At 43.4% G+C, this 27,389-nt stretch overlaps 1 protein-coding gene across 4 annotated transcripts in view; it reads left to right on the top strand.

The window, feature by feature from the left end:
• Positions 1-27,389, top strand: part of LOC139055916 (ribosomal protein S6 kinase beta-1-like) — a 129,045-nt gene that overhangs the window by 38,281 nt on the left and 63,375 nt on the right. For all 4 annotated transcript variants that reach the window (XM_070533561.1, XM_070533560.1, XM_070533562.1 and 1 more), the window contains 2 exons: positions 10,776-10,909; positions 17,722-17,822. In XM_070533561.1, the coding sequence (XP_070389662.1) occupies positions 10,776-10,909; positions 17,722-17,822 (235 nt within the window). The remainder of the gene's footprint in view (positions 1-10,775; positions 10,910-17,721; positions 17,823-27,389) is intronic.

Genomic DNA, 27,389 nt, shown 5'->3' with positions numbered 1-27,389 from the left:
TTGCTCGCTTTGAAGGCGGAGCTCAGTAGCCCTTTTTCTCTTGCAAGCTCCTTAGCCTGCAAGCTTGCAAGCCTGCTCCACGCTCACATCTAGATGCGTAGCTCGCTGTTGGCGTACAAACTCCGTCAGGGCGAGTTCAATTTCCGGGAATATTCCACTCTTCAGGCCACAAAAGCTTCTTCGCGTTCCACTGCACGCAAAAAGAGCTTCCTTCTGTTGACGCCATCCACGAATGCTTCCCTCGTTGCCAAACTGCCTCCCGGCTGCATTGTTGCCGATGTCCTGTGCGGCTAAAATAACCTTTCTCTTGAAAGCAGCTGAGTACTGTTTTCTTGGTCCTTCAATGCGGAATAAGAAAGATGCACTTCACAATGAATGTGTGCTGCCAAGGTGTGCACTCAACAATAAAGAAATGATGCTGTATTCATGCAGCAATAACGAAATCAAGCCGTAGCCATGCAGCAATAAGGAAGCCAAGCCGTAGCCATGCAGCAATAATGAAGTCAAGCCATAGCCATGCAGCAATAACAAAACCAAAACTTCTAGCCCAAATTTCTGACCGAAATTTTCGTACGGATTCACATATAGTACGAGGCGAAAATTTTGGACTCTAATAATAGGAATAAAACCTCGTATTATACGCGGGCTCTTACTGTATCGAGGATCTTAACCCTTTCAGGCGCCACTTGCAATTATGCATAGGAAAAAATTTTTTTATATATAAACATTCTTTTTGGGACCTAAGAAACACAAAACCATCGAATCCTTGAAAGTTATCATGAAACTTTATTATTTGCAACATCGTACACAATTGTGTACACAGCGCCTCGGTGGGCACAAAATTCACTTGTGGAATGCGAGGAAGCAATTTCTCTCTATCGTCAGGCACAGTGGCACGGCGCATTTCATGCAGAATATCCGGGCGCCTCGTGTGCACTTCCCGAGCTTGCACCTAATTCGCACCTTCTGGTCACGGGATTCGGGCCAATGGTCAAAGGAGTCGTAGTGCGCGTCGGTGCAAGGAAGCGATATTCTTGCTTTTTTGCCCTATCTTTGGTTGTGGTGCTTGAATCTCTGCAAGAGAAGGCCTTCCACGCTTTTTCTCGGGTAGTATCGACTTAAATAATGCTTCGGCAGCTTGCAAGCGAAAATTCATCAAATATAGGAGTTTACCTTTAGGCAGCGTTTGATTGTCGCGGTGGTAGTCCAGCAATGAATTGCAGGTACCCAGGTTCACAAAAGGAAAAAGCACTCTCAGTGTCCACTTCTTCAGCATGCGTTTCCCCTGCAGCAGCATCTTCCTCTTCTGTGAGGTTGGTGAACGCAGCTGTAACGCAGGCGTCGGTCGCTTCTCACGTGGCTTCTTCTTTGTCACTTTCCCCGACGTCTGAAACATTTATCAGCAATGAGCTCCAAAAGCCTTTCAGCTGTCTTTTGGGTTTTCTTATGCTTGTTTGCACTGTAGAAAGAAGAACGACGAATGGCCAAAAAACCTGGAAAGAAAATCAAAGCAACTCTCAGCGTTCTTCATTTCTGCAGCGACCACGGCGCTTTGTACACAATCGTGTACACATGTGCGTGCGAACGTTAGCGTTCGGTCATCTCCTCAGAATGGATGAAATTATCACTCCTAGGTACTTCATATGATGCACAAGCGCGTCTAATTTTTTTCGCTTGCCACAATAAAAAAAAAAGCGGCTCTAAAAAAATAAGAACTTGACTCACCGTTCTTTGCTGCTCCAGCGTCCGCCATTTCTGGTTTTGATATGAACATCTTCACCGAAATGCTACAGATGGCACCCAAAATGCACATGATTGTCAGTTTAAAGTTTGGGAATGCGCTAAAGCCAACCTAATAGAAAATTGCGCGCCCTAAACGTGAAAAGAACACCAGAAGTACAATGTACACAATTGTGTACAAGGCGCCTTAAAGGGTTAAGAAAAATTTTGATACCTAAACTTCGCGTTTAAGAGTGGAACGTGATAGTATTCAAAGATCTCCAACTGCTTCTCATGCTTGTTGGCAACTGCAGCTTATGTAACTGTGTCACCCGCCATGGTGGCTCAGTGGCTATGGTGTTAGGCTGCTGAGCACGAGGTCGCGGGATCGAATCCTGGCCACGACGGCCGCATTTCGATGGGGGTGAAATGCGAAAACACCCGTGTACTTAGATTTAGGTGTACGTTAAAGAACCCCAGGTGGTCAAAATTTCCGGAGTCTCCCACTACAGCGTGCCTCATAATCAGAAAGTGGTTTTGGCACGTAAAACCCCATATATTATTATTATTATTATTATTATTGTTATGTAACTGTAACGTTTACTGGGAAGTGCTGGCGGCGAACGCTATGCCTCCCCCCACTCCCCGTCTAGCTAGCGTACCTGCATTTTTTTAGCTTGCCTAGGAAGTACACTTGCACTGTTTTCTGACTAACTCATTGGTGGACCATAATCTTGATACAAAATCATTTCAGGTTAGGTCGACAGAACATGAAACCGTGTATTTGGTCACCGTCCCTGTCATTCAACAAAATTATTTTTGGAATTAATTTTTTACAATTGCCTGATAAATTGGAAAATATTAAGGCCCCTTCCGGAGACACACACGTGTCTCCCAAACACGTGTGTACCCACTATGAAGGATTGGCCAAGAAGCAGGCTGTTTCCTGTATGTCTAGAATTAGAACAAAACTAAATTTCAATAGTAGAACGTGGAACTTTAGAAATGTGATTTAGAAGTTTAATAAAAGTATTGTTAGAATAATTAGTAAAATAACATAAAGAAATGAAATGATTGATAATTCTAGTAATTCAGCAAGGTACTCCTTTTGTCTCGCTAATAAAATTGTAAAGTGCAAGAAAAGCATTCCTGTGGCTGAATCCCAGTGAAGTCGCACCAAAAGAAAGAATGGTTGTCGAGGTTACCGATAGCCCAAGTTTGTTAAATGAGTTTTTTAAGAGTTTTCTTTGTCTAGCGGTTAGGATAGGCAGTAACTCACCGATGGATTGGCGTCGTCCTTTTCCACAAGGTACTGTTGTGGCAAATATCTTGTGACATAAACAAATATCATCATCATCATCAGCCTAGTTACGCCCACTGCAGGGCAAAGGCCTCTCCCATACTTCTCCAACTACCCCGGTCATGTACTAATTGTGGCCATGTTGTCCCTGCAAACGTCTTAATGTCATCCGCCCACCTAACTTTCTGCCGCCCCCTGCTACGCTTCCTTTCCCTTGGAATCCAGTCCGTAACCCTTAATGACCATCGGTTATCTTCCCTCCTCATTAAATGTCCGGCCCATGCCCATTTCTTTTTCTTGATTTCAGCTAAGATGTCATTTACCCGCGTTTGTTGCCTCAGCCAATCTGCTCTTTTCTTATCCCTTAACGTTACACCCATCATTCTTCTTTCCATAGCTCGTTGCGTCATCCTCAATTTCAGCAGAACCCTTTTCGTAAGCCTCCAGGTTTCTGCCCCATATGTGAGTACTGGTAACACACAGCTGTTATACACTTTCCTTTTGAGGGATAGTGGCAACCTGCTCTTCATGATTTGAGAATGCCTGCCAAACGCCCCCCAACCCATTCTTATTCTTCTGGTTATTTCAGTCTCATGATCCAGATCCGTGGTCACTACCTGCCCTAAGTAGATGTATTCCCTTACCACTTCCAGTGCCTCGCTACCTATCGTAAACTGCTGTTCTCTTCCGAGACTGTTAAACATTACTTTAGTTTTCTGCAGATTAATTTTCAGACCCACCCTTCTGCTTTGCCTCTCCTTGTCAGTGAGCATGCATTGCAATTGGTCTCCTGAGTTACTAAGCAAGGCAATATCATCAGCGAATCGCAAGTTGCTAAGGTATTCTCCATCAACTTTTATCCCCAATTCTTCCCACTCCAGGTTTCTGAATACCTTCTGTAAACATGCTGTGAATAGCATTGGAGAGATCGTATCTCCCTGTCTGACGCCTTTCTTTATTGGGATTTTGTAGCTTTCTTTGTGGAGGACTACGGTGGCTGTGGAGCCGCTATAGATATCTTCCAGTATTTTTACATATGGCTCATCTACACCCCGATTCCCTAATGCCTCCATGACTGCTGAGGTTTCGACTGAATCAAACGCTTTCTCGTAGTCAATGAAAGCTATATATAAGGGTTGATTATATTCTGCACATTTCTCTATCACTTGATTTATAGTGTGAATATGGTCTATTGTTGAGTAGCCTTTACAGAATCCTGCCTAGTCCTTTGGTTGACAGAAGTCTAAGGTGTTCCTGATTCTATTTGCAATTACCTTAGTAAATACTTTGTACGCAACGGACAGTAAGCTGATCGGTCTATAATTTTTCAAGTCTTTGGCGTCCCCTTTCTTATGGATTAGGATTATGTTAGCGTTCTTCCAAGATTCCGGTACGCTCGAGGTTATGAGGCATTGCGTATACAGGGTGGCCAGTTTCTCAAGAACAATCTGACCACCATCCTTCAACAAATCTGCTGTTACCTGATCCTCCCCAGCTGCCTTCCCCCTTTGCATAGCTCCTAAGGCTTTCTTTACTTCTTCTGGCGTTACCTGGGGGATTTCGAATTCCTCCAGGCTATTCTCTCTTCCACGATCGTCGTGGGTGCCACTGGTACTGTATAAATCTCTATAGAACTCCTCAGCCACTTGAACTATCTCATCCATATTAGTAACGATATTGCCAGCTTTGTCTCTTAACGCACACATCTGATTCTTGCCTATTCCTAGTTTCTTCTTCACTGTTGTTAGGCTTCCTCCGTTCCTGAGAGCCTGTTCAATTCTATCCATATTATAGTTCCTGATGTCCGCTGTCTTATGCTTGTTGATTAACTTAGAAAGTTCTGCCAGTTCTATTGTAGCTGTAGGGTTAGAGGCTTTCATACATTGGCGTTTCTTGATCAGATCTTTCGTCTCCTGCGATAGCTTACTGGTTTCCTGTCTAACGGCGTTACCACCGACTTCTATTGCGCACTCCTTGATGATGCCCATGAGATTGTCGTTCATTGCTTCAACACTAAGGTCCTCTTCCTGAGTTAAAGCCGAATACCTGTTCTGTAGCTTGATCAGGAATTTCTCTAGTTTCCCTCTTATCGCTAACTCATTGATTGGCTTCTTGTGTATCAGTTTCTTCCGTTCCCTCCTCAAGTCTAGCCCAATTCGAGTTCTTACCATCCTATGGTCACTGCAGCTTACCTTGCCGAGCACGTCTACATCTTGTATGATGCCAGGGTTCGCGCAGAGTATGAAGTCGATTTCATTTCTAGTCTCACCATTCGGGCTCCTCCACGTCCACTTTCGACTAACCCGCTTGCGGAAAAAGGTATTCATTATCCGCATATTATTCTGTTCTGTAAACTCTACTAATAACTCTCCTCTGCTATTCCTAGAGCCTATGCCATATTCCCCTACCGACTTGTCTCCAGCCTGCTTCTTGCCTACCCTGGCATTGAAGTCGCCCATCAGTATAGTGTATTTTGTTTTGACTTTACCCATCGCCGATTCCACGTCTTCATAAAAGCTTTCAACTTCCTGGTCATCATGACTGCATGTAGGGGCATAGGCTTGTACCACCTTCAATTTGTACCTCTTATTAAGTTTCACAACAAGACCTGCCACCCTCTTGTTAATGCTATAGAATTCCTCAAAGCGATCAAAGCAGAAAGCTGGGCTAGTTGGTGTATCATCATTATTCAAAAGACTAGCGCAATATAGCAGGGACAAAGACAGAGAAGACGACAGGACGAGTGCTAACCTCGTCCGCGCTCGTCCTGTCGTCTTCTCTGTCTTTGTCCCTGCTATATTGCGCTAGTCTTTTGAATAATGATAGAATTCCTGTATGTTACCAGCTATTTCCTTATTAATCAGGAATCCGACTCCTAGTTCTCGTCTCTCTGCTAAGCCCCGGTAGCACAGTATGTGCGCGCTTTTTAGCACTGTATATGCTTCTTTTGTCCTCCTAACGTCACTGAGCCCTATTATATCCCATTTACTACCCTATAATTCCTCCAATAACACTGCTAGACTCGCCTCACTAGATAATGTTCTAACGTTAAACGTTGCCAGGTTCAGATTCCAATGGCAGCCTGTCCGGAGCCAGGTATTCTTAGCACCCTCTGCAGCGTCGCAGATCTGACCGCCGCCATGGTCAGTTGCTTCGCGGCTGCTGGGGACTGAGGGCCGGGGTTTGATTGTTGTATTCATATAGGAGGTTGTGGCCAGGTACTGCACCAGGGTGGCCAATCCTGCTCTGGTGAGAGAGTGCGTTACCGGTTCTGGTCACCGGGATCAGGCCGCACTCCAGGCCTGTTTGTGCAATTTTCTCGACACACGTTTTTTTTTTCGTATTTTCTGGTGGAGAATTGCGTGGCATCGGGATTTGAACCACGGTCCTCTTGCACAGGAGACGGATACTCTACCATCCCTGCAGGAGTTAAATAAAAAAATTAAATTATGGGGTTTTACGTGACAAAACCACTGTCTGATTATGAGGCACGCCGTAGTGGAGGACTCCGGAAATTTCGACCACCTGGGGTTCTTTAACGTGCACCTAATTCCAAGTACCCGGGTGTTTTCGCATTTCGCCCCCATCGAAATGCGGCCGCCATGGCCGGGATCCGATCCCGCGACCTCGTGCTCAGCAGTCTAACACCATAGCCACTGAGCAACCACGGCAGGTCCCGCAGGACTTTTACGCCTCATTTAACCTACAGTGGTGCCCTATTTGATCAGTCAAGGTGTGCCAATCTGAGCTCGGTTATACCGCACGGATGGCACTCGGCTAGAGAACCTGGTATTTATGACCTGCACATGTGTGGCCATACATAATTGAGGATATATATAATGTTTTTTTTAGGAGGGTTCCCGTACAGTGATAAAATAAAGGAAAAGACATTAAAAAGAAAGAAAAAAAAGAAAAAAAGAAACATAACAGGTGATTTGAACTCGTGACCCTTGGATGTTGCCCGGAGGGATAGCTCAGTCGGTTGGTTCGTCAGGCCCCACGTTACTTTCAAGCGCCATAGCTCCTGCTCCGAGCCTCATACTTATGTGGAAAGGGACGGATGTTGTCCGCGATAGTCGATTCGAAGGCATAATTTCTTGGGAAAATGGGGGGGGGGAAGATGAGGGGGGAAATATGCGTTCACCGAGAGGGCATCGTCAGCACGAGACCACCACCAGGCACCTTACTGAGATGTGGGGAGCTTCGCGGCCGGAACGAAGCCTCCCTTCTCCGCCGGCCAAGAGGGGAAAACGCACTTTCCGATCGCTCAAGGTTGCGTGGACATAGTAGTATAGCTCTAGCGTCTAGGAAAAGCTTAAACAGGTTTCATGGAAAAATGGCCGCCCGAGGAGAAGAGCGAACTCGAGCGGCTTTAGATACTAGGAAAACTGCCTTAAAATATTTAGAATTGAGGGGAAAGCTTCGTTAACAAACTATAACACGGCAATCAGCACTCGAATATAATTATAACCCTAATAATAATGGTAAATATTAATCTCATCTATGGGATCTAATGCGCGCATTGTTGCTTTGTCTCTACGTGTAGTAGTTAAGCGAGCCAGTTTAAGGGTGGAGAAGATGGAAGGAAAGGAAAGCAAAATTGCAGCGCCGTGGTTTTAAAGCGCAACCGTGGTAGAGAAACGGAAGACGATATAAGCGTGCGTGACCATGGTACGCACACGACAAACTGCCTTAAAATATTTAGACTTGAGGGGAAAGCTTCGTTAACAAACTAGAACACGGCAATCAGCACTCGAATACGACGAGAGAAATTATTGAGACGTGGAAAATTCCCATGAAATAAATATGGTTTGCGAGACAAATGCTTGTAATTATTGAACCTCTTAAAAGATGAGGGGGGAAATATGCGCTCACCGAGAGGGCATCACCGAGAGATGCTAACACCGTCAAAAAAGCAACTGATTAAGCCCATTGCTTCCTTCTAGTACGCTGTGTCTTTGCCACAGTCCAAAGGGATGCTGTAAACCACCCCTTCAGCACACAATACAAAAAGTTTGCAGTGCGTCTTGTCACACCCAAATGGCTTGCACGTATCTACGTTTACCCTCGTGCCCAAACTACACAACTTCACAGAGGCAGGGGAATGCGATATCTACACCGACACGTTTCCCAGTCTTTTTCAGGTTGTGACTAATCTTGTGTAGGTAGGGCAAGACGATTACTTTTTTTCTTTCGTCGCCTGGTCAGTGGCATTGCAAATTTTGTTTTTACTTTTCTTTAGAATGGTTCCTGCAACAGCTGACAATGCATGCAACGTGTAACTGGCGTCTAACAGACGCAAGACTTGGTACTCAAAACTTGTGTGAACCAAGTGCAGCAGGCAGGACATCAGAAGGGCACTTTTGAAGCAGAAATTGATACCTCGCTTGACCAGCTTTGAATGAGCTGACAAGTATGTAAGGATGGGCTTTTTGCCTCTCTGCCTTTAACCCTTTCGCTGTCGGACCTTTCTGGCCGTGACGCACCCCCAGTGTCGGCTTGGTTTCAGGGAAAGAGCATAACAGGGAATGAACGTAGCAATTTATTTTTGATTATGATTGGTATACAAATAACATAGTCAATGCAATATGCACATTTCAGTGTTCTGCAGCTGTTGTTAGTAAACACCATCATCATCATCAGCCTGACTATAAAATCCGTTCAACATCCGAATCTGATGATGCGGAACCCTCTTCCTCGCATGCGACTCTGTCCGAGTCCGAATCCGAGCTCGCCTGGTATTCTGAATCGGAGTTGAGCCACTGCTCCAATGAACAGACGAAGGTCCCGCGCACTGAGCCATCCGAAAGTAACCACGCGCAGGGAGGATGCGCTTTCAGTCGCCCGCACAACGGAGAGCAATGGGACGTTGCGTGATCAAGAAGACAGAGGGAGATGGAAAAAGGCTAAACAAAGTTCGAAGGGCTTTACGTTTACTGCTGCAAGTCGGAAGCGAGGGTGCGGCGAGAGAGCGAAAGCAGCAACGAGTCACTCTTTTCGGAGAGGCAACGGCACGTGCGCCTGAACTTGACGCGCCGTAGCAGGCACACCAACAGAAGAAAAATAAAAACCTTCAAACCAGCGGAGATGGCAGAGCAACCCTTGAACCCATAAGCACACGCGCGCCACGCATGATACAGCGAACACGGAGCCACCGTGCCACTCAGCAAAGAGAAAGTGGGGAGTGGCAATCGCGCCATACTCTTCAATACATGGAGTAACACAGGTCAGGGCGAATATACGAACTTGTAGAAAGAGTCAACAGATAGCGTGGCCAATGCAGGAGCGCCAGCTTTGCGCTCTGGCACGAAATTTTGAACGCACGATAGAGAACGTACCGGTACGTCAGTGACACTGTGGGGGGGAGGCGCGATGACGTACCGGTACGTCCGTGACAGCGAAAGGGTTAATAGCAACACACGTGTTTACTTGCAAATATGAGGCTGGGATCCAAGATCCTGATAGTTCCGTTAACGAGCACTTCAGTTGTTACAAGAAGTGCCCTGAGACATTCATTAAAAACAGAGCAAACAGCAGACGTCTTGGGGGTAGGCAAACATTTGTCACTCTAATAAAACCAAGTAGTCAACATACTGGAATATTCTTGCTACTCCTAGTCCTTCCAATTGAGAGCACACTTTCCTACCTTGATGGGCCATAAACAAGTTACTTAAACAAGGCGCGATGCAGGAACCCATGCAGACGCGTGTCTTTTGTACGAAGTTTTAATCACACCAAAAGGCAAATGTTGAGGAAAGATGAAAGTTCAGAATTTCTATTAATTTCCCAGCGGCAAGACCTGTTTCATTCTGGAACTTCACTGCATCATGAGTGTCAATGGCACTGTCCACACACGGGAAGAAATCAGTATGTGATATGGAATAGAATAAGTTCTTTATGTCCAGAGAAGTGAAGCTGCCCTTGGCATTGTTGCTTAAAAATTTTATAACTTCATTAGAACTGGTTATCAGTAATGGGTCATCAATTTGCTTGTCTTTCAATTTTGCCTGCAGAAGACATGCTAGCGATTTTATGCCAGCAACTGCTTTTGGAATTGATAACTTGGAATGGGTAGTCAGCTTTATGCATTTGACCATGAAGAACATTTGTAAACTAATGTTTTTTGCTTTTGCCCAAGTCCCGATGGAGTGCATCTACTCCAGGGCTTTCACACAACCTGTGTGCGTCCTTCTTTACTTCGGCTAGGCACACATCGTCCCGCTTGAGAAATGAAGAGTTTATGGCATCTGGTACCTTAGTATTGTAAACACTGCTCGGAAGAACAGTGAAGCCACCCTCTTTGTCGGATTGTACCAACAACAGTTTTTTTTTCCATTTCAGTGTTTAACAAGGTGAAATTGCCAGAAAGCCCCGTAAGAAGTACCCATTAAGTTTATTTTCAGACTTTAATGCTTTCTGAACCAGAGTAACTATCAGAAAAGTAATTGTAGATTTGAAATCAGCATCAAAAACTGATAGAGACAGTGAAGTTTAATTCAAATTGAAACCAAAAATAAAGAAAGACATATTAGAACCCTTGCGACCCACTTAATTTATTTGTCACTCCCAATTCAGTTGTTCTAGCCACTCAACATAGTCGAAACGAAATTGCCTTACATTTCACCGTTCAGTCCACTTGGCCAGCTTCTCTCTCTTTGCATGGATGCCAAGTCTGCCTCTATGACTTTTTTTTTTTTTAGTGTGCCAGTTACCTTGCCCAATGCTGATGACGTTGCCTTATTTGTCGTGTGTGCAGCACCCATTCATAGTAGACCTCATCTATGCTTTCCAAACGGGCGGCAAGCTCTACCTGATCCTGGACTACCTGAGCGGCGGAGAGCTGTTCATGCACCTAGAGCGCGAGGGCATCTTCTTAGAGGACACTGCTAGGTGAGGATGCCTCTGGTATTGCACTGCTTTAGCTGCAACGCGTATTGCAGTATGTCTGTGACTGTCTTTTATGTTCACTCTAATCCGTTAACTGGAGCAGAATGTCATCTAAAGGTGCGTACATTAACTATGATAGAAGAGCTCTTTGTCTTGTGGTTATTTTGCCATTGCGCTGTTTGCAGTGCACGTGTGACGTTCAGTACCATAAGCTAGCCCCATTCATTGTTCTGTGAAAACAGAAAAAAAGAAAAAGTTTCTGAATTCTGCAAAATTAGCATTTTTTAATGATTAGGCACGTCAGTTAGGTGAAGTTATCAGATAACTTTAGCAGTGCTCCCACTCCTGCACCAAATGCGCCAAATCACACCTAACAAGATTTCCTGTGCCATCCTGTTAAAAAGACAATTTTGCACTGAGGTGTGTCAACTGTGCATTACCTGCATGGCCACAGTGGTTGGCAGGTTTGCATAGTGTTCATGATTAAAGCACCTTCATAAATTGAATTTCACGTTACCTGTATGTTGCCGACCAATAATTCAGGCTCGACGGGGACGGCCTAAAAGTCTGAATAATTTGGATCTGGGAAAGTCCCAATTCACCAGAAAACAAATGCCTTTATTCCACGAATGACTAAAAAAGGTGCCATATTTTCAAATGACCACTTTCAGGTATACATACGCATGTACTGTTCGACACCGTGTAGTGGCTGCCACAGAACTTTGTTTTCGCGAAGCTTCATAAAAGCAAACTAACGCCACCTTCCGGCGTCGCAAAGGCTTCACAACAAGTGACGTCAGGGCCTCTCCTCAGTTTTTTCTTTCTCCGTGCAAGCGACGTATCAAAGCCAAAATATAGCTATTTCTGCTCGACTTGGCAGTCAAATTATCACCAGTCGTGCAGAGGGAGTCCAGATTATAGAGTGCTGTACCTTGAGGTGTCCGAAATTTGTGTCGTACTTATACATTAAACTTATGGGTCAGTGATAGTGCCGCGAAGTAGTCCGAAGGATCAAACTTGTTTGAATTGCTGGTGTCCAAAAATCGGTCAGTGCCAGTTGTGATTCTGCCAGTTGCTGAACAGGAAAAGCAGACCATTGGAAAGGGCCTGGTATAGTCTAAAGCAATGCACAAGTGTTATGAAGGGCTCGTCAAGGCTGGCCTGCCTCAGAAGAGCATTGATGGCATTCAGTCTGGCCAGACGATTCTGACTGGTGCTGCAGTTTTGCTGATAACATGGTTATTCATACGATGTAAAAAGGCAACATCTGAGCAGCTTCACTCAATTTGAATTAAACTAATTACAGCATGCTGTGTGAACAGGCTTGTCGTCTTCATTTAAATTGAAGGGATACTCAAATTTAGGCTTCCCTTTTTAATGTGAAAGCATTAGATGCCCCATTACGTGAAAATCCATCGTCGTCAGCATCACCGATGGTGCTAAAATAGGCTGACTGTGCAAAGAATAAAAAAACATTTAAAAAATGCTTGGATTGATGTCAAAATTCTCATGGAAGTTCCTGTAAGCAAAGTAAATTAATGGCCTTGAAAAGAAAACTTGGTAAATTTCAGTCTGGGTGGAAATGCAACCCAGGCCTCCGGGGTGCGAGGCATGCACGCTTCCTCGATGCCATGGCAGCTCCACGGTTCTGGCTGACTACAGTGGGGGGGGGGTATTCTGTAAGAGTCCACCTAGTAGATTGTCCATTTCGGCCGCTGCTGATTGGCTAGGGCCGCTTGTCTCCTCCTCACTCATACAGCTGCATCCAGTCAGCAGTGGCAGAAACTGAGTCCACTAGGTGGACTCTTACAAAATACCCCCCCCCCCCCCCCCCTCCTAGGTGTGCCTAGTGCATGCATCATTGGGGAGGAGGTGGCGCCGCATCATGAGTGTATGACATGAGCGTGCTCATGGTGTTTTGAGGTGTACAAACAGTATAATGCATTTGCATGCCCACATGTAAGCTGTCTTAAGTGTCTCTGCCGAATTGCTTGCATTCAAAGGCAGAGCAGCATTGTTTTACAGCAAGCAAATACTTTCTGGAATAACGCTAGTCAATTTTAAGTGCTTGAAATAGCCTAGGACATGTCCAGCAGTTGGCATTTATTAGCTCCAAACTTCTCCAAATTTAAGGTTTTGCCACTCCAAAGATTGCAACAAATCTCAGTTTGTCAGTGGCCCCACTGTTTTAGCAAACTATTTGCAAATGACTTGCATTTGTAATGAAATAGCACTTCAAAAGTGTTCAGTGCTGTCCACTACTGTGTAGAGCACGCAAGCGGCCGGCTTTGCTCTGCAGGGCGACATCTGGAGGCAGTTGCTGTGTCCAGTTGCTGGCACTTAGGAGCACGCGCAGGCTCATAAACATGCAGACGTGCTTTTGACAAGTGGCAGCGTTGACAAGTGCTTTTGTCTAGCCTAGTCTGCACTCGGCTTGAGGATGTTTGCGACACGGCAAAGGCCATAGAATGAAACGTTTGGGCTGATAATGCGGGCCGGTCCTTTTGCAAGAAATGAAGTGCATTCATGGACATGTTCTAGATGATAGATACGCTTACGAACATCACTTCTGATTAAATACAACACACGGAAGTTTCTATGTTTACTAGGCCGCGCATGCACCTAGGCATGCTATCTCGGACGCAGCAACTGCTGCCAGGCATTGCCCCACAGAGCAAAGCCAGCTGTTCGTGCGCTCTACATAGCAGTGGATGGCGCTGTACACACCGTCATTTAAGCTTAGCAGTGTGTGCTTTGCATAGGGAGCAAGGCAGTACGGCGATGCTTGACGTTCTCTTCTTTTCATAGTTCACATTATTTGTTGCATTCTCATGGGGTCATGGGTTGTAAAATATCACTTCTGTGCCAATTTACAGTTTGTGTAGGCAATAATTTGTCGCCATTTCTTAAGTAGGTTGTCTGTACCACCACAGAAGTGTTTCATTTCCTCTCAACCAGCTGACATTGCAACATTCACCCCTCAGACAGGGCAGGCTGTCTAAGAATGTGACATTATATGACGAGGCTTGCACAAGACGGCCTGTGTGTAGCCTGCAGAAATACCGGGCAGGCAGTTGCACATATCTTGGTTGAAATGTCAGGGCGTACATCCAGCAGTAGATAAACATGTGGTCTGTCTCCATGAAGCCTTGGGGTTTATAGACAGTAAGGGTAGGGCAAGCCTTGACACAGTGGACGTGTGCGCGAGACAGCTGTATGATTGGCAGAGCAGGACCAGAGTGATGTCGAGTAAAAATTGGTACGTGGTTGTAAGATTGTGTAGTCATAGGCTTAATATAGACAGCAAAGAGAAAAAAATAAAAGTTAAAGTGTGTGCAATGACATCAAATGTTGCATATGAGCTTTAAATCGCATGCTTGAGTGTATCGCAAGAAGCAGACACACTGGCACTAAGGACAACATAGAGGAAATTACTTGTGCTTAGTAAATGAAACAAAGAAATGATAAAGTAATGGAAACGAAAGTGGATGAAAAAACAACTTGCCGCAGGTGGGAACCGAACCCACAATCTTCGCATTTCGCGTGCGATGCTCTAGCAATTGAGCTACCGCGGCGCTGTTTCCTCATCCACTTTCTTGGGTATTTATGTGTCCTAGTAGGACCCTGGGAGTGTTAGCCAGCGCCACCACCCACAGACCTTGGCGGCGGATGTAGAACATCCTTTCTGTCGCAGGCGGCACGAGAACATGATCTCTTTGGACGAAGGCAACCGGTCAATAAACCCACACATGCTACCTGAAGGCATCAGTGTTGCCGGATTCCAGACCCTTGTTATGTAATAAACGAGAAGAAAGGGGTTTAACCAAGGGGCCCGATTTTTATTAGTCATATCACAAGAAGCAAACACTGACACTAAGGACAACATAGGGGAAATTACTTGTGCTTAATAAATGAAATAAATAAACAATAAATTAATGGAAATGAAAGTGGATAAAAGAACAACTTGCCGCAGGTGGGGAATGATCCCACAACTGGCTAACACTCCCAGGGTTCTACTAGAAAACATAAATACCCAAGAAAGTGGATGGAAACGACGCCGTGGTAGCTCAATTGGTAGAGCATCGCAAGCAAATTGCGAAGGTTGTGGGATCGTTCCCCACCTGCGGCAAGATGCTTTTTCATCCACTTTTGTTTCCATTAATTTGTTGTTTCTCCATTTGATTGAGCACAAGTAATTTCCTCTATGTTGTCCTAGCTTGTTTGCTTCTTGTGATTTGACTAATAAAAATCGGGCCCCTTGGTTAACCCGCTTTCTTCTCGTTTATGCTCTAGTGTACTGGCACATGCCACTGCCCCATTTCAAATGGGAATTCACTCATAATAATCATCATCATGCTCTCCAGTTCTATTCAGGAGTAATAGACATTGCAGTGCCTACGACAGTCTATTGCTGAACTTTATGGCAAATCTTTATTTCAAACCATTCAGGCAGTTGACTCATTAAAGGAAGAAAGCCCCCCGTATTTTCTTACATTACGCAGTGTGGCTGAAATCGTGCTTAGCTCTGAACCTCTTCAGTATTCAAGTGTTAATGCTGTTGTCTCCCACGGTGTTAATACAGTAGACTTCTATTAATTTTACTCCAAGTAATTTGTTTGAAAATTGCTTTAGTGACGCAGTCCGATACAAACCAAACTGCATTTGTGACAGCTTCTAACTAGTGTCATCATTATTGCCATCACAAGATGGTGACCATTGATGGCAACAAAATGAGTTCTTACATAATCATCATCACGTCTGCACCTTTTGCGGAGTCATTTGAAAAATGCAAAATGTCAAACCTGCTATTGACTATATAGAGAACATGTTTTTCATAGACAACAGTAAAGTGCTGCCTTAAGAGCGATGATGATGCACATTACTTTCACAGAATGTAAATTTATTTAAGTAAAGTTCACTGCTGTCGCCCTTGTCTAATTATTGGGGGCATGCTATGTTTTTCTTGCTACAAGAAATGTGGTGCGGGTTCCATTTCTACTTTGTTTTAAAAAGTGGTGGTGCATTCAATTCAGGGACGTGTTAGAATCTGGCAAATACTGCCAAATGAATCAGTGTTTTTCTACGTTTTTTACCGCTTCTTGCCTAATTCAGTGTGCCAAATAATTCGACCAATTTTGTTGGTCCTGTCAGGGTCGAATTAATGGAAGTCGACCATACTAAAATTGCTGTGAGATACTGTTGAGGTTATTTGCTTGTGTGTTCAGTGGTTGCATTCACTACGTACATGCAGGTAAGCTTTCATAGCCATTGTTCTCTACTCGGAAATTTAAGACCTACTCTGTAAACAGTCTTGGAATTGCGATACACGAGCTGCGTTTTGTGGGTAGTTTAGTTGCATATCGTGTTTGGTGACAATGGTAACTCCAAACTTGTTTGCACAGTGCCGTGCCTAAGTGCTCATTGCTTTTCACAGTGCCTCAGCAACTTGTGTTTTGCAAGAAATGCCTGGCATGTGAACCAGCATGCTAATCACAACTTTCTGTGGCGATGAAGGAAAATTTACGGAGGCAAAGCGCATACCCTGACAGTGCTGCTGAAAATTAGTCTCACAGCTTCATTCGCGTTTAAGCTGTGGAACAGGAAACAAACATCTTCTATATCACAGCACTTATATGAACCAATTTGCTGCCAAAGCCGGCGAATTGTCGGGCTCACCTGCAGGGGCAATACTGCCTAACACCTCTACAGCGAAATGACCTGTATAATGAAGGTGTAATTCTGCCCCATTCTATTGCGAGTGGCGCAGTGCGCAATCCACACTACGAAGTGACCTCAAGTCCGAGGCCCCAAGCACTTCGTCATGCAGTAAAGGCAGTCGACTGTATTGCCGAAACCGGCAAATCGCTGGGCACCCATATATTATACTTCTCTAAGCTATTGATGCATGACAACACTTGTTGATTTATCTGAGCATTGTTGGATATGTTGCTGATAGATAGCCATAGTTACCTGTGTTGCTTTAGTACACTTTTGTATGTTTCTGGTTATCTTTTTATTGTCTCGAGTGTCAGAAGAATGGCAGCATTCAGCGGATGCTGTGTATTCTGCGAGTGACAGACATTAGATATTCTCTTCGACAGCGACAGTGATAATAAGCCTTGTAATGACAGCACTTTCTCTGAGCCTTTTTTTGAAGAAAATGAATTTGACAGTATGTATCACTCCGATTCACCAAAGGACGACAACCCATGTTGGAGTGCTTCAAACTTTTTTACACAATGAAATGCCTGCTACTTCAAAAACTGCCCCGTGTAATATCTGAATGATATTCAAAGGTAAAGGAATGTATGTTTCATAATTTTCCCACCAAATATTTGGCATGGGCGCTCATGGGGGCAAAACAAAATGAGCGTTTAGCATACTACTACTTTCGGTAAAGAAACATTGTGCAGAAGGCTCGCACGGGCACACAGCCAGTAGCAGCAAACGGGTTAAAATGACACGTGAAATAGACCACTCAGTGTTATATTTTAAATTTTAAGTTCTATTTCTTGCCTTTACTCTTTCCCATTATGGCATATTTGGAGCCGTCACAATTAGCAAGCCGTGCTGATTTAGTATCTGCTCCAAGAAGCCAACAAAGCGCTGTTTAACTCTGCCTCCTCGGCGTGGAAACACAAGTGCAGAAGCTCTGCCATTTCATTGCCACAGTCCACGAGTGCGCAATTAGGCTGGTGGTGCATTCAAAAGGAGCAAGAAGTGTTGATGCCCAAGTGCTCACGTAATATGTGCAGGTGCCCTCTCCATCTTTATTGTTTATAAGTCCATGGTCTTGTTCTTTTTTTTTTTTTCAGCTTCTACCTGTCTGAAATAGTGCTCGCATTGGAGCACCTTCACAGTGAGGGCATCATCTATAGGGACCTCAAACCAGAAAATGTCCTGCTTGATGCCCAGGGTGAGTCATCGAGAAGCTGGCCAATGGTCACGGCTCTTTCTTCACCACATTGTCCAACAAGGTGTGGAAGTTCCCAGAGCGTGAAAAATATGTGGTGCATACCTGTCGCCACTGTCTTCAGCACGTGAAATGCCTTTTCTTTCGAGAGAGCTTTCATAGCAGAAGCACTGCAATGTCGTTGCCCAATACACTAGGGCATTTATCCATTTTAACTGCATAAAAAAAAACATGTTCTATTGCCATTTTGTGATGACAGTCACAATGGCAGTGACTGGCTCTGACAGCAGGCAGCGAATGCCGCAAACAGGGTTTTGATTTTTTAACATGCAGGCACTTTCAGATCAATCTTCTGGGGGAAAATGTGTGCATTAGAATTGGGTAGATGTGGCGCCCATCTTCATAAACGAGCACCTCTGCAGAGAAAATAAGATACTGCTTGGGAAAGCTATGCAAACGAAGAAGGAAAACAAAGGGAAGTTTGCCTCGGTTTCTGACGGCAAAATACTCGTGCAGAAGAGTGAAAACGCAAGGGTAGTGCACGTAACCTGTGTGGAAGATCTAGCAAAAATAGCATGATGCGATGTTTCTGACGTATGCCTGATGTATGACGTATGTCATCATGGCTAACAATAGTACATTGAAAATTGCGCGTGATTTTACTCTATTCTAGAGCAACATATGCAGTATAAACTTACTTACTTGCAAACTGAACTTACTTCTGTCGCTTATTGCACAACGGGAACAGATGAACAATATTATTGCTACTACAGAAACTTGGTTAAAAAATAACAAAAACGTGTGTACTTCTATATACAAAACAGTACCAAAAACGCATGGCTCAGCGCCTCGTGGAGGTGGTGTTTTTTTTTTTTTTTCTTGTATGGTGTGGACTAAGATTTTCTGTCACACCATCTCTCACGTGCAGCCTGTCACACACTGAAACACTGTTTATTCGATTGGAAAGCTCAGTTGTAGTAGGAGTGGTTTACAGGCCACCGAGCTCAAGCAAATCTGATTTTTTAGATAAACTAAAGGAGATGTTCATATTACTGGTAAAAAACTGCACTGCTGTAGTAATCCTTGGTGACATAAATAATGACAGTATCAATGCAAACCACACAGAGTACACAAATATCCTGCAGTCTTATAATTTCCTTAATGTAATTTGCCAGGAATAATAACAAGGCATTTAAGTTGCATGTCGACCGACTGCGCATAGACTCTGAGACGTACACCTACGATGTTTCAACCGATGCAGTTGTCATGGTCAACAGATAGCTCCGCTACAATACGCATGTGCGCAATCATCATAAACCAAATCAAACGTTTACTTCTTCATCCTTATCACTATCGTTTGCTAACATCCGTAGTATTATGTCAAAGCGCGATCTTGTTTCTTCTTTTCTGGACGATTGCAATTCGGATGCTCTTACCGAAACCTGGTTAAACCCTGAAATAACTGACAGCGAAATTTTCCCTGGTAACACAAGCTACAACATATACAGACGCGGCCGAGATAAGAAAAGAGGGGGCGGTGTCATGATAGCAATTAAAAAGAATATCGCATCATTTGTTGTTCAAACCCGTACTAACCTCGAAATCATTTGGGTAACCTGCTCTGTATCCGCCATGAAGGTACTGCTCGGTAACTGTTACCGTGCGCCGGATTCTGATTTTTCCTTCGTAACTGCACTACATGACAGTATTAATGAGGTAATTGGTCTGTATCGGGCAGATATAATGTACCTACTCAGAGATTTCAATCTTCCTTCAATCGACTGGGTTAATCTATCCTCTTCGTGTCATATGTGCACAAGCTTTATTTCCTTAACATTAGATTTTAACCTATTTCAAGTAGTTAATCAACCGACTCGTAATTCCAATCTTTTGGATCTCATTTTAACAACAGCTCCAGAAACTGTCACACATATATAACTTACTTAGATGGATTCAGCGATCACCGGCTACTCCAAGTGACCATCGATATTCCGTGCGCGTCCACCGGTTCCATAACAAAGCTAATTAGAGACTACAATAAAGGTAATTATGATATCATCGATTTAGAACTAGACAACTTTTTTGTTGCTGTATTGGAACCATCCTTTTACAGCAGATCTGTCTACGAAAATTGGGTTCTGTTCAGAGATAAGTTGTCTACATTGATTGAAAAGCACGTTCCTCTTGTTACTATAACGATAATTCCAACCCATGGTTTACTAAAACTCTTCACAGAATGAGAAACAAGAAAAAACGCCTATATGAAAATGCAAAGCGTGTACAAACAACATTGGCTTGGGAAAAATACAAAAGCTATCTAAAAGAGTACTGCACAGCTTTATTGGTCGCCAACAATAAATATTTTTCAATAGACTTACTGGGAATTATTACAAGCAATCCAAGAAAATTCTGGAACATAGTTAACCCTAGTAATAAAGGCAGTAATATTTCATTGCAGGATAAAAACAACACACCTATTCCTGACAGTCAATGTCCGACAGCATTCAACTCATTTTTCACATCTGTCTTTACAAGAGAAGATAGTTGTAACATACCTTTTGTTCCCGATTTTGATTTCCAGTACATGGCACCCATCACTATCACTTTAAGAGGCGTAGTCGATCTTATAGATAACCTTAAAATGTCTTCATCCTCTGGTATAGATGGTATAAATTCTAAAATACAAAAAAACACAGTACTAGTATCCAGCAAAATTCTGCTACACCTTTTTAACCAATCGCTTACAACTGGTATGCTTCCTACAGACTGGAAGATGGCAAAAGTAGAGGTAACAAGAGTTCTAGTGATAATTACCGTCCTATATCACTAACATGCATTTGCTGCAAAATGTTGGAACACATTATCGCATCCCATGTACATTCTCATCTTGAATGTAATAACTTTTTTTACCCGAAACAGCATGGTTTCCGAAAAGGATTTTCTTGCGAAACCCAACTACTAGAATTCACGTCAGACTTACACTTTGAAATGAACAGTAATAAACAAATTGACTGCATCTTTTTGGATTTCTCGAAAGCATTCGATCGCGTAGCCCATAGTCGCCTGATATCAAAGCTCTCAGCAATTAAACTCTACTCACTAACCCTATCATGGATTCGTAATTTTCTTACTAATCGCGAACAGTTCACTGTTGTTGCTAACTTTTCCTCTGGCCTCTCTGACGTCACCTCCGGTGTACCTCAAGGCAGTGTACTGGGCCTCTTCTCTATTTAATTTACATTAACGACTTACCTAACAATATACCATCTTCTGTACAATTATTTGCTGACGACTGCATTGTATACCGTTCGATTAACTGTCCCTCTGACCACGCGGCACTCCAAGATGATCTTGCACATATCAGTGATTGGTGTGCTACGTGGCTCATGTCCCTAAACGTGTCGAAGTGCAAAGTAGTTTCCTTTTGTCGAAAAACAGTTAACTCTCACTTTTCTTATCATCTAAATTCTAACATAGTTGACCACACCACAGAATATAAGTACTTAGGAGTGCTCCTTACACACAATCTTTCATGGACTAAACACATCACCTCCATTTCAGCTAACGCCTCCAGTTCATTAGGATATCTGCGCCGCAACTTAAGAAGTGCGCCTTCACCACTACGAAAACTAGCTTACATAACTATTGTACGGCCACAAATTGAGTACGCCTCTTGTATATGGTCTCCACATCAAAATTACCTCATCAAACTCCTGGAGAGCATCCAGAATAGAGCGAGCCGTTTCATTTCTAAAAATTATAGTAACCAGTCAAGTGTAACTTAAATAAAAATCGATCTTTCGTTGCAACCACTAACTACTCGCCGTGATATTTCCCTTCTATTATTATTTCATAGATTTGTTCACAGATTTGACAGACATATCAACGAATGTAGATACCCACGTCCTTCAAGAACCTATGTCGGACCATTTGCCAATATTTGTTAGAGTAGGAATTCATGTTACAGAAAAATCTTAATAGTAGGAATACATTCATGAAAATTGATTACACTTATGCTCGGAACCTTCTCTTGGTATGCAAAACAGACATCATTTATCATAATGATGTCAATACTGAATTCAGGAACTTAATTCAGATATTAAGACATTTTAAAGAATAGCCAGCATGAATTTCTGAAGCATTCCTATGATAAACCTGCCTGCCCATGGATGACAAATCATATATTAGACCTGCTTAAGGCTAAACATAACTGGTACCATAAGTAGACACACAACAAGGGCAATACTTACAATTTAAGTGAGTATAAAAAAGCCTGCAATATAACAGTATTAGCGCTGCGTAAGCGAAAAAAGTCTATTGCTCAGGGCTGATTAAACAAGCTGCAGGTAACTCCAAGAGGATATGGCAGATTGTTAATGAAGTTATCTCCCAGTCTAGCAGCCAGAGCATCCTTCCTGATAATGTAACAGAAAGTATTGTTGAGAAATTTAGTGCGTATTTCACAAACATAGGCCCTGGTCTTGCAGAAATGCTTCCCGATCATAACTTGCCCACTTATTCTATCACCCCTATAGTTAATTCTTTTGTTATGCACGACATTGATCTGGAGTAGATACTTAATATTGTAAACAATCTAAACACTGGTAAAGCAGCAGGACCTGATGGCGTAACTGTGAGGTTAATCAAAGAAAACATTGATATATTGGGTTCAATACTATCTGCTTATTCAATCACTCATTGCACACGGAAATCTATCCGTCAACATTAAAGACTGCTGAAGTCACCCCGATCTTCAAAGAGGGAGACAAATCTGACCCATCGTGCTATCGCACCATATCTGTTCTAAGTGTTATCAACACCATCTTCGAAAACTTCTTGCTAAGCGTATTCATTCTTTTTTTAAAAGTATAACGTATTCAGCCCACAACAACATGGTTTTCGACCTAATTACTCTGCGTCTACCACAGTACTTTCATTAACACAGGCAGTAAACAGCGCTCTTCATAATAACCAACTAGTAGCAGTTATTTTTCTCGATTTAAGGAAAGCCTTTGACACCGTTGATAATAATGTCTTACTTAATAGGCTAAGCACTTATGGCTTTCAGAACAATGTACTTTCGTAGTTTTATTTTCACAATAACAACCAAATTGGTGATATAAACAAGGTAACCTCATCCCCTCAGCATCTGAGAATAGGAGTGCCACGGGAATCTGTGCTTGGTTCCTTGTTCTTTACAATTTATATCAATGACTTACCCCATGTTTTAACATCTGCTAATGTATTAACATATGCTAATGACACTGTTTTGATAATCACAGCTAACAACATCAAGAAAATATTTTAAAAATGCAAATAGAGCTTTCTAAGATTTATAAATGGTTTCTTGTGAATAAATTGACAATACTAAAATGAAATGTACTTTTTTTCATTCACGTTCCAAAACCGTCAGTAGTGATTCTATCTCATTGTCCGTAAATCAGTGTCCACTCAAATGTACCGACTCGTATACGTATCTCCGTGTTATTCGCGACAAAAATCTAAACTGGCAATGCCACATAGAAGCTCTTTGCTCCAAGCTAGCATCTGGCTGCTATGCTCTTCTCAGGGCACGGGAACATTTTCAAACAAACATTCTCCGTATTTTGTATTTCTCATTTATTCAATCTCATTTAATGTACTGTATTGAATCATAGGCATGGACTTTCACAACGTACCTCAAACCTATTCGATACCTTCAAAAACGAGCCGTCCACACCTTTACTTTCTCTCAGCGAAATGAAACAAGTAAACCAATCTTTGTCAAATTACAAACACTGCCCTTCGATTTTTTGAGCGAAATATAGTCAAATGCGTTAATAGCATCATAACAGACAATCATCCATTTCATGTATCAATATTACATATGCCAGCTCTCCCAACATGAAATAAAACCTCTTGGAACTTCAATATGCCACCGGCAAGAAATGTATACGTCCAGAAATCGGGGGACCTTATTGGCATAAAAATGTGGAATAACTCACCATTTGAGGCTAAACAAAACAAAAATGTATCACATTGGTAAAAAATATACTATCTTCAGCAAATGTCCGTGGAACCTGCCTGAATACCGTATCTACTCGCATAATGATCGTGCTTTTTTGTCAAGAAAATTGACGCAAATTCAAGGGTGCGATCATTACGTAGGTTAAATATCCCAAGAAAAGAAATATATATTTTTTTTCATCCCGCATTTACTGCGGTATGACAACGGGTCAACAAACAGGCGGCTGCCGCTGTCAGTGCACGGCACAAAAACAAAAATGGTGGCCGGCGGAGCAAGCTGTACGCGCTGAACGTGAGTATTTTTCTTCTCATGAGTACATTATGCGCATTGAAACAGCTTCTTCCATATCAGTAATGAATAATATAGTTAATATCGGCAAGTTTGCAACAATAATTATAATGTAGCCATGTCCACTCTGAGGGGACAGAAACAGAGATGGGCGCGCTTAGCTGCCAGTGACATATAAACATGGCGGGCATGCTGCGGAAACTGCGGCATTTGTCTTCACTTCTATCCTAATATGGCACATTTCCGCTAAAGGTGGGCAAGAATCTTAGCTGTGTTACAAGCATCAGCGTATAAATAGGGTACACTTCTAACGTATCGGTGTAAACGTGGCCACTATCGTTGCTGCTCACGATTTGTTGCATGCTCACGAGTGCAGACGAGAAGAACCAAAAGGCACCCTTTATGTTGTTCTTGTTGACCAAAACCATTATGAAGCCTACAAATAATAAAGCCAAGGCAAGTTTGGTGGTAGCTTTTTTTTTTTTTAATGGAAGTGCAGAAAGTGATGAAAGGAATAAAAGGGGGCATCTGCTTAAGAATGTTGGGTGTGTGCAGACTGCTTGGTTTGTCTTGAAGAGTCGTCCGCGTAGCATTCGACAGATGGCAAGCACGATCATCATTAGCTAGATTTGGCACACGACATATCGCTGTGACAAATTCAGGGTGCAATCATTACACGGAAAAGAAAAAAATCGAATTTTGACGACAGAATGCAGGGGTGCAATCATTACGCGAGTGCAATCATTATGCGAGTAAATATGGTATGTTCATCCCAAGAATGTGACCAATAGTATGTACTTGCTTACAAATATGTTTCTTATGGTGAGTTGCAAACAATATTTTCTTTTGTTTTCGTACTAACCAAGTGTTCCTTTTATGCTATACTGTTTTTCTATATGCTCTGTGTTCCTTAGTATATTTATACTGTGCATTAATGTGTCACAGACAAGCTTACTGCCAATTATATGCAGTCGACGACCAATTTTTCGGACCCTCTAGGGAACGTAAAAGCGTCCGAAAATTCAGGCAGTCCAAAAAAATGAATGCATGCAAAAAAATGCATCTTTTTTCTTTTTTTTCTCGGATCTAGAGGTAAAGGGCGAAGTACCAGGCTTCCGAAACCCTGCCAAAGCATCAGTGAAGTGGCTATAAAAAGAGGCGTTCAAAAACTCTGTATGCAGCCGACTGCCAGTTTATTATGTACATGTGCATCGTTGGGCAGCTGGTGTTATTGCTGCAGTGGCTTGAAGAACTTGTTGAAGAGCTTAAAAAAACAAACCAGTTTCGTCGCAGTTGAAAACGTTGTCAGCAGAGAACTGCTGCAACAAAGACTGAAGTTTTTCGTTGTGGTACTGCTCAATAACTGCACTGTCGACGGCGCCGCTCTCACCGCACATCTTCTTGAACTTGAGGTCATTCCGATGTTTAAAGTTCCTCAACCATCTATCACTAAATTTAAAATCCTCAATGTCCTTTTGAACCACCAGAGTTTCCACTTTTTCTTTCAAGATGCAGCCCAAGACCGGCAACCGCTTTGATATCATCGAATTAATCCACACAATGAGAGCTTCCTCAAACTTTGGATGAACACCTTGGCTTGCATTATTTTCTTGGGGGGGCACCAGAGGGTTTTTAGGCCGCTTCCAAGATCTTGCCCTTGTTCTTGAGGAAATCCGAAACTGTTTGCTTAGAAATGCCGAACTCCTTGCTCATGTCAGCCTGTGATCGGCCGCTCACAACTTGCTTAATAATGGCGGCTTTCTTCTCCATCGTTAACTGACGATACTGCTTTCCGCGCTTCTATGCCATCGGCGAGGACGACAAAGACAGAGTGGGGGCCATCGAAGGCGAGCGAAATCCTCAAGTTGCGAACAGTGGAGTTCGCTGACGAGCGTCGAAGCACCTAGGCCTAGCGTCGCAGAGCACACTTGACACAACAGCACAACCACACACCACGCTAGCCAAAACGTGGCCTGCGCAAACAAACGAAATGGTGCCGCTCCGGAAACTCCGCCGGAGGCGGAAGTGCGGCAATGAACATAGCCAGCGTGGCCAGACCAAATCAGTGTGTGACGGCTAGATTCGGCTAGTTGTGGTTCAAAGCGGTGATATGCTTCGGCTACAAGTCGATTTCCTTCGCAAGGGCGCTGTGCGAGGAGCTAAAGGACCTTCTGTCGCATCAAAAAGTCTGGAAAATTGGACGGCGGGGGGTTCAAGCGTCCGAAACTTCAGATGTCCTTGTACATTGATTGTAAGGGGCTCGTGGCGGTGCCGCGAAGACGTCCGAAATATCAGGCATGTCCGAAAATTTGGGTGTCCAAAAATTCAGTCATTGACTGTATTTGTAAATGGCTCCACTACTAGCCTGTGGCTAAGGGGCCATACACTGTTTGCACACAGTTTGTACTAACTTCGGAGAAAATAAACTTGAAACTTGAAACTTTTTCAAAAAAGGAGTCCAACAGGCAAAGGTTGGGAATGTGACCTTTAAGGGTTGCCCCCAGCCTTGCAAGCCACACAAGGCGGTACCATTCTATCACCATGTCATCCGTGATGTAGCCCTTCCCATTGACTTGAATAACGACACCTTTGTGTAAGGCTTCGAATGGCTCATATTTTGCTTGAAAACAATATATGGGCTGAGTTTCATACCATCCACTAAGCATGACAGTAAAGCAAAGCATTTCATTTTGGCTTGTGAGGAGCTTCACCTTACGAGCTCCCTTCACACTCACTGTCATGCTGCTTCTCATGTTGAAATACACGAAAGTTCGATTGGCATTGCCAATCTGGCTAGGCAAGTATTGCCGTGAGTCGCAAAGCTTGAAATAGTGCCTATGGAATGTGAGGACTTTCTCCTCCCATGTGGCAGGCAGCTTCACGCACTAGCTGGTACGCCCACGCAGGGAGAAACCAGCCCTCTTCATAAGCTGACGCACAAGTCCTGCTGCCTTCAAAGTTTTTCCTGGGTATCCCCACTTCTGAAGTGAAGACCCGGGTGTTGTTGCGTGACCATTTTGCAAATCACTGGCAGGGACCAATCACATATTTTCGTGACATACACCTCAAGCTTGACCTCCAGCTCGGGAAATTGTCCCGACTTCGGCCTACGGAAACCCCTTCGCTTGCCGTCACAGCTGAAAATTTTGCCTCACTGAGTCTGCCACTCCTGCACCACCTGTTCTGAAACATGGAACTTGCAGCCCTCTTGAACATTGCCATGAACAAACGCCGAATGTTTATTGGATTCGGAGCATTCGGGACAGTTGATCAAG

The sequence above is a fragment of the Dermacentor albipictus genome, chromosome 2 (assembly GCF_038994185.2).
Source record: "Dermacentor albipictus isolate Rhodes 1998 colony chromosome 2, USDA_Dalb.pri_finalv2, whole genome shotgun sequence".
NCBI classification, from domain to species: Eukaryota; Metazoa; Arthropoda; class Arachnida; order Ixodida; family Ixodidae; genus Dermacentor; species Dermacentor albipictus.
The sequence above is the reverse complement of the archived record's forward strand: the minus strand, read 5'-3'. Positions and strand labels throughout refer to the sequence as shown.